The following is a 7,796-nucleotide window of genomic DNA, read 5'->3' as shown; positions in this document are numbered from 1 at the left end:
AAATCATTCTTTTGATGGGGTTCCTACTGGCTGTTTCCCCGTGATGCAGTGGATGGTTATGGAATATTATTTTAACTGTGTAAAGGTGTGTTAGGTTTGTTTATGCTGCGTTTGTTTAATAATGTAATGGTGTGTGTTTAATTATGTAAACATGCATTACATTTGTTTCACCTTGCCTGCTGAAGGCACCTGATTGGTTGAATAAAGAGCTGAATGTCCAATAACTAGGCAGGGAAAGGATAGGCAGGGCTGGCAGGTAGAGAGAGTAAGATGAAGGAGAAAAGAACTAGAGGAGAGAAGAAGGAGAACTAGGAGAAAGAGAGGGACACGCCCAGTACCGGAAGCCAGGAAGCCATCAGCCAGCCTGACATAGAGACAGCAGTAAAGTAAGACATACAGAATGAAAGAAAAGTGAAAAGCCCTGGGGCAAAAGGTGGGTAACGAGAAACAGGTTAACTTAAGTTTAAAAAAAGCTAGCCAGAAATGAGCCTAAGCTAGGTTGAGCATTCATAACTAATAAGTCTCCATGTCATAATTTGGGAGCTGGTTGATGGCCCCAGGGAAAAATCCTGCTACAATGGATGGCTCAACACCCAGGTACACGTGGGCAGCACTCACTGGACTTAGTAGGTTATGGAAAAGAAAACAAAAAGAAAAGGAAGACATGAAGTTGGGAAGGGAACATGTTGCAGAGGGAGGTGGATAGAGGGAATGCTGGAGGATGTAGCAGGGTCAGATATGATAATATTTCATTGCACACATGCTTAAAAGTCTCAAGAATAAAAAAAATATAATAAAAAGTCAGGAACAGTAAGATTCTAAACAAAAGAATACAGCTGAAAGTTTTCCTGTGTCCTATCTGGCCTCCAGTCAGGACAAATCTCTCTCACCCACCAGTCCTGTAGTCACTTGGACTCAAGAAAACACACAGAGGCTTATATTAATTAAAACTGCTTGGCCATTAGCTCAGGCCTACCACTGACTAGCTCCTACACTTAAACTCAGCCCATTTCTATTAATCTATATATTGCCATGTTTTCTGTGGCTTTACCTGTGTGCCATTACATGCTGCTCCCTGCATGGTGGGCTAGCATCTCCCAACTCAGCCTTCCTCTTCCCAGAATTCTCCTCCCTACTTGCCACACCTATATTCCCTGCCTGGCTACTGGCCAATCAGTATTTTATTTATCATCCAATCAGAGCAACATAGAGTCACAGCATATAGAACATCCCACAGCACAAGAAGGAAAATAAGACAATATTAATTACACTAATATGATCCGCACACATAGTAGATATGTTTTGAACTATCTCAATATTCTCATTTATAATGATAGCTAACCAGTTTCTCGAACTGTCTTTTATTTTAAAAATAAATTCTTTCATTTATTTATTTCACACTCTAGCTGCAGTTTCCTCTCTCTCTTCTCCTCCCAGTCCCTCCCCTGAGCCACTTCTCCCCCACCCCAAATCCATTACTCTTCTGTTTCTGTTTAGGAAAGGGCAGGTATCCCATGAGTATCAACAAAACATGGCATATCAAGTTGCAGTAAGACTAAGCACCTCTCCATATATTAAGGCTGGGCAAGGTGACCCAGTACAAGGAACAGGGTCCCATAAGAAGAAGGTTGGAGTGGAAAGAGGGAGGAAGGAAAATGAAAGTAAAATAAGGAACAAAGAAAAAGTTAAAAACAAGAGGACATCAAGATTACCAAGCTCTCTTACCAAGAGATAAGTGGAGATGATATTTGAAAGTAGAGAATGTGGAAACCAAGTAAAATGATATGATCCACTGGCCTTAAGTTTGTGTTCTATGGTATTTTGCATGGTAGTTGGGATGGCACGATGTGTCCTTTGTGGTTTCAGAACAGAATATTTACCACTTAAAGTAAGTGACCAAGAGGAAAACATTGACTCTGGGAGGAAGTTGTTATGCACTGATGAAGTGATCTTATCCTCTAGAGTGTAAACTTCTTTTCCTGTTTTAAAAATAAGCTGTTGTTATTTGTTTATTTGTTTGTTTGTCTATTATGTACAATGTTCTGCCTGCAGAACCAGAAGAGGTTGCCAGATCTCATTACAGGTGTTTGTGAGCCACCATATGGTTGTCAGGAATTAAACTCAGACCTCTGGAACAATAGCAAATGCTCTTAGTCTCTGAGCCATCTCTCCAGCCCTCGAGTGTAAATTTCTAAAACCAAAGTTATTGATAGAGACCCTTAAGGAAAGGAGTACAACTTTATCATCTGCATTCAGGAACTAGGAACAAGAGTGAGGCTCATCTGGAGGCTTTGGTCATTAGTCTACTAAAAGGGGTCAAAGTCAATCACTTGTTGGATATTGAAGAATTAGAGCATTATGTGACTGGATCTTCTCATACCTACAGTTTCTAGAAATCCTGATTTTTTTTATCTGACCATTTACAAATCTTAAATATTGTTATCCAACTGAAAATTAGAAAATGCATGTGTACATACACATGTCCATACACATGAATGTGTGTGTGTTTGAGGTATCTTGACTAAAGAAACATCTCTAAACTTCTGACTTGTTTGCTGCACCATGAAAACTTCTCCAAAAGCAGTGTGTTTAGCTGTGTAATAGAGAAGTACTCTGACCAATTTTGTATCTTATTAATACACTTGCTCAATTTCAGACATCACAACTATCCTTTCTCTATGCAAAACTTTCCCTCATTATCAACTCAGCAAATTTCTTCTGTATCACAGGTGTACTAAAACAGCATGCCTTCTGTGAATTGTGTCCTTACTCTGTATCAATAGGTTCCTGTAACAGAGCACAGCTTCAGCTTTCATGTGGCTGTCCTCATTCATGTAATCCTGCTGGTCTTACTTTACTCACCTTTATTTGCTTTATATTTGTCATTTTCTCTACTTGAAATAGTCTTTCTCTGTTTCTCCATTCTTCAAGATCCACCCCAAAGAATCAATTTCAAGCAGTCTTTGTCCCTAGCCACTTTGTCCTCCAATGATCTCTACCATGTGCCTCTATTTTGTTTCCTTTCACATTTTTTAATAACTGAAAACAGATTTAACTCATAGTTTTGTCTACCTACTAAGATATAAGTTTCTTCAAAGTAGGAATCTTGTCTTTGCTTTTGTACTGGAATGATATCTGGTGTATTATAGGCACTGGGTAATTATTTCTAGAATTCATAAATGGAATAATTCTTTCAATGGCATTTTTAAGCAAGAACATATCAAAGCATGCTTAATGTTGATGTGTATCTGTCTTTATAGTGACTGAAAGTGTTTAGCTTGTTTATTTCTTTATTTTGAAACATCCACAGCACATGATCTACTCTTTTAAGCCTTTTCACAGTTTTGCACTTACAGAAATTATATTTTCTGTGGTACATGGTGTCACATTGATAAAAGAGACAGGTAATGTGGAGCCTTCAAATGTTTCAGCATGTATTCTGAGTGACCAGTATTTTGTCCATCTTTTATTGCTTTCTGACCTCAATGCTTTTGAGACCTTATACAATTCAACATATTCCTTAGGAAAAAACACTCTTCAGGATATTATGGTGTCAGATACATACATTTATTTCATGGATTCCAGTTTTATTTCCTTCAAATTCTCTGTATATCTACTGAAGAACTAAGCACTGATTGGACACTTCTGGGTCTGGTAAGTGTAGTAATATTCTGTTTAGTTTTCAAGTTTCTCATTTCATATTGAATTATGTAAGATTACCTAAATTAATTAATTAGAGGTGCTTTCATTATCTGAAATAAAACATTTTATTTAGAGATCTTAGTTTAGAGATATTACTGGGATAACTTTATTAAAATTTTATCTTATGTATAATAACTGGTGGGAAGTACAATTGCTATGGATACTGGGCAATAGAGAACACATGTCTCAGCACAAAATATCAAACTAAAGGCACACCCAGTGTTGTGTTAGAGGAATCAGCATTTCCCTTCATGTTTAAAACCAAGCTTCCCAAAACTTCTTTCCCTGAAAGAAATGAGATGATGTTCAGATATGAAGTACAGTAGAAATGGGTTAATTCTAGGCTGGGTAAAGTGGGCCAAGATTGTTTTTCTAGGTTTAAGATTACTTTCTTTTATATAAAATTAAATTTAATAGACCAGTAAATTATTAATAAATAATTCATGGACTTCTATTCGAGTGGACCCAACCAAGAACATCATGCTATTAGCAGCATCCATTTGCTTACATGGCTGTACGGCAGAATTCACAACGATTTTTGTAAGTTTTTCCATCAGTGCCACACACCGGTTTGTAGAACTTGGGACATGATTTTGGATCAGTGGCCAGTGTCTTCTCATAGTTTCTGCAAAAAGCCTGTAAATTAAGTTAAGTATTTTTTTTTTAACTTTCATTTCTTATAGAACGGAAAAATAGTCTTACATACCTCAAAATTCCTTGAAGCACCTTCATGTTTTATCATGAAAATAAAAATACATAAAAAAGAGAACAAAACTCCTAAAATTGCGGCATTTCTTGTTAGCAGTTTATTGCCTGCCTTCCATCTCTTCTCTGGGCATTGTGGCACCTCTTGCTGGGGTAGGAATGACTACAGAAAGGATGAGAGGCACATACCTTGGAGCCCCCTTGGCTCACAGCATCTGCAGTGAAAGAACAGACACTGATAAGTTTTCCAGTTGCAGCTAACCACAGCAGTCTCCAGTTGCATCCATTCTGCTTTGCAGACGGAGAACCACCCTGAGACACACAGCTTGTTAACTGCGCAGGAGTGCCAGAGGCAGGCTGCATTACACACAGTTGGGACAACATTGCTCTCACTGTGTTTGCCCTATGTGTACTTTTATGCAATCACATTTTCCATCTTGTGGTTTATCTCATAACAAGCCTCTCCACCAAGAAATGAAGGCAAAATCTTAAGCTGTTCTTTGTTGAACAGGTATATATTTACTATAAAGCAGCTGAAAATCTTTGAATTAAAAGCTTTTGATGACATGATAGTGATATAACAAAAATACAAAATAAAATTTTAAATAATTGCAATATTAATAATCACAATTTATCACATTTACATTTGGCATGTCCCTTTCTACTGTAGGAATTATATATTTAATATTTAATACATATTTATATATTAATGATATATATATATGTATATATAAATCTTACATATATCAACTCATACAACAATCCTATTTTTACAGGTAAGAAATGCTGTTGATGATTGCTCATGCTTATAATTCCAGAGCACAGCTGTGGAAGCAGGTGGGTCACTGAAAATTTAAATCCTCATCTACCTAGCAAGTGCCAGGCCAGCCAGGCATGCATACTTAGACCCAGTCTCAAGAAAACAAAACAAAATACACCAAAATCAAAACAACAGCCAAAAAGCCCAAACAAAAAACAAAACAAACAACAAGAACAAAACAAACCAACAAACAAGCTAAAGAAACTGAGTATCAGGACCAAGTATTTGGCTAAGTATTAATAATTATGTTATAAATGGCAGAATAAAGAATAGAATCTAGACTTGCTATCATCTAAAGCCAGCATGTTTAGGCAGTGCTTTTTAAAGCATCAGTGCACATGAGTTTCCTGTCGACCATTAATATCACATAAAATAGCAGCCAGAGCACCGGGGTGACTTATTTAATATGAGAAGGGGTGGTGGGAGAATGAACATTGGAAACAAGTCTTGGAGTAATATTCCTGGGCTCTTTCTACTCTCCTACACCACCATAACATTCTGAGTTTCCCTCCTCCTCTCCTTCTCCCTTTCTCTTTCTCTTCCCCTAGTTCTCTCTTTACTTTTTCTGCCTAGAGGGTAAAAAAGGATGATTCAGATTTTCATGCCATATCTCGGAATAATGCTGACAGTTGAAGCCCATGAAATAAGAATTTCTTAAGGAAGACATTTTAGGAGGCTTGCTCATTTCTACATCAAAGTTTCCCTAAAGATGGAAGCATAATTCTAACTATATACCTCTTGTGGTGTCCCATAGACAGCAATGTAAATGGCCTACAATCACAAAATTAGAACATGGAAGCCTATAAAATCTAAAACTAGCCTTTTCATCCTAGACAACAAGAAATAAATTTTGAAACTGAATACTATAGTGCTTTAAGCAGCACACTATAGTAAAAATTAAAATAGCTCATTTATGCATTAAAAATTCCACTGAAATGAAAAGGTTTAGGCCATCATTCACCATTGTTATCATCATCATCATCATAAAAAACAATATTGTAATCCAACTGCTGGCATTAGCCAGTCTGGTCCAGAAGTCTACAGCAAAGTTCTGCACTCACCTGTGTAGAGGAACAAACAGGCCAGGCTGATCAAAAGCAGAATGGTGCCTGCTGGCTTCATGTCAGTGAGGACTTGAAGGTCTAAGAAAACAGAAATGTTAATGGAGTTCAACGCTGTAGATGCTGTTCTCTGGGCTGTATTTATAAGTGGATCTGTATATGTAAATCCAAGTACCTACACATTTGTCACTTAGCGACATCCTCCACCCCTATTATGCAATTGATTTCTCTAAAGAATAGACACTAGATAACAAAGAAACTTATTGCAGGCCCTTTTCAGTCAAGAACAATAATCACAAATGATGTTTAGGTATAATGAAGTGTATTATAAATAGCTCACCCAAAATGTCTCCTGTGCACCACACAGAGATAATTGCTATCAAACCTTACCTTGCAATTTTTATACTTGGGACTTGTCTGTAACAGAGCCTCAGGGCCACATAGCTAATAACCTGGAATACAGTCTGAACAATTTGTATATAATATTAGTAGGGTTTGGTGCCATAACTATGAGGAAATGAAAAATATTGATGGGAGGGATTTTGAGGTCAAAGAATTTATTATATACAATAAGAACACAGCCTGAATGGTCATCAGGACAAAAGCTAGACATAGGATGTGGATAGGATTTGCAAGGCTGTTGTTTTGTTTTTGTTTTTTTGTTTTTTTTTTCAAATCTTTTATTTTTGGCAGCGTCTGCATTATGATTGCTGGTTACTATTTTTTAATCAAATCTATGTTTTATATTCCAGTTTTAGATAATAGACATATATCACATCCATAGTTGCCTTTTTTTCTTTCTCAAACACACTACACACTCTTTATTTTAGCTCTTTTGCTTTTATTGTTCTACCAGAAATATTTATGGGCTAGAAATTAGAAGGTTCACATTCTGCTTTTTGTATTTTATAAGCAATATAATAATTAAATGTTGAAAATAAAGTTACACAGACACATATTCATAGAACTTACACTCTCCCGTCTTTTCTCAAACACTTGCACTTGGAACCGATGGACTCAAGGAAATTATTGTGTTCTGGAAATTTAAAAATGAGCAAAAGAAGCTCATATATTATAATAAAAAAAACCCTAAATCAACTAAAGCTATTTATAGGCTGGTAGGGAGCACTGAAGAGAGGACATTTTGGCCAAAAAGTAATGATGACTGGATTCTTGGCCTTGGGAGTTAGTAGACGGTCTTGAGGCATGTAAACAAATACTCAGTTGTCTGAAAACAGGGACTAATATAAGGAAATAACAAAAAAAAAGTATAATTTTGTCGATTTTTTTTTTTGTCCTGAGAGTTTGTACCCAAGGATGTGCACCTGCTGGTCAAAGTCTCCTTCACCAAGCTCTGTCACTGATGAAGATGTAGTCTTGGAAAGGAGGGTAATGAAGGGTTATATTTAAATGCAGAGAAAGACCTGAAGATACAAGCTATTCTTGGCTATTTTATGTTTCTCTTTGTCTCTTGAGTACCATTTAAATTTGCTGTTAATATCATATGG

General features: G+C 36.6%; 1 protein-coding gene across 1 annotated transcript; it reads right to left on the bottom strand.

The window, feature by feature from the left end:
• Positions 1-3,938: 3,938 nt before the first annotated feature.
• On the bottom strand, positions 3,939-6,349 carry LOC118594592 (serine protease inhibitor Kazal-type 12-like). Its single transcript, XM_036204554.1, has 4 exons — positions 6,289-6,349; positions 4,597-4,622; positions 4,211-4,338; positions 3,939-3,987 (listed from the first exon to the last, which is right to left on the bottom strand). The coding sequence occupies exons 1-4, from the start codon at positions 6,347-6,349 to the stop codon at positions 3,939-3,941; spliced, it is 264 nt and encodes an 87-aa protein (XP_036060447.1).
• Positions 6,350-7,796: the final 1,447 nt, after the last annotated feature.

Source organism: Onychomys torridus, chromosome 13, assembly GCF_903995425.1.
Source record: "Onychomys torridus chromosome 13, mOncTor1.1, whole genome shotgun sequence".
Classification (NCBI taxonomy): Eukaryota; Metazoa; Chordata; class Mammalia; order Rodentia; family Cricetidae; genus Onychomys; species Onychomys torridus.
Note: the sequence above shows the minus strand (reverse complement) of the source record. Positions and strands in the feature narration are given on the sequence as shown.

Coding starts and splice junctions, on each gene's coding strand:
- LOC118594592 (XM_036204554.1), bottom strand. CDS start 6,349: ATGAAGCCAGCAGGCACCATTCTGCTTTTGATCAGCCTGGCCTGTTTG. Junction 4,339..4,596: donor TGAGCCAAGGGGGCTCCAAG/GTATGTGCCTCT, acceptor CTTAATTTACAG/GCTTTTTGCAGAAACTATGA. Junction 3,988..4,210: donor GAATTCTGCCGTACAGCCAT/GTAAGCAAATGG, acceptor CATTTCTTTCAG/GGAAAGAAGTTTTGGGAAGC.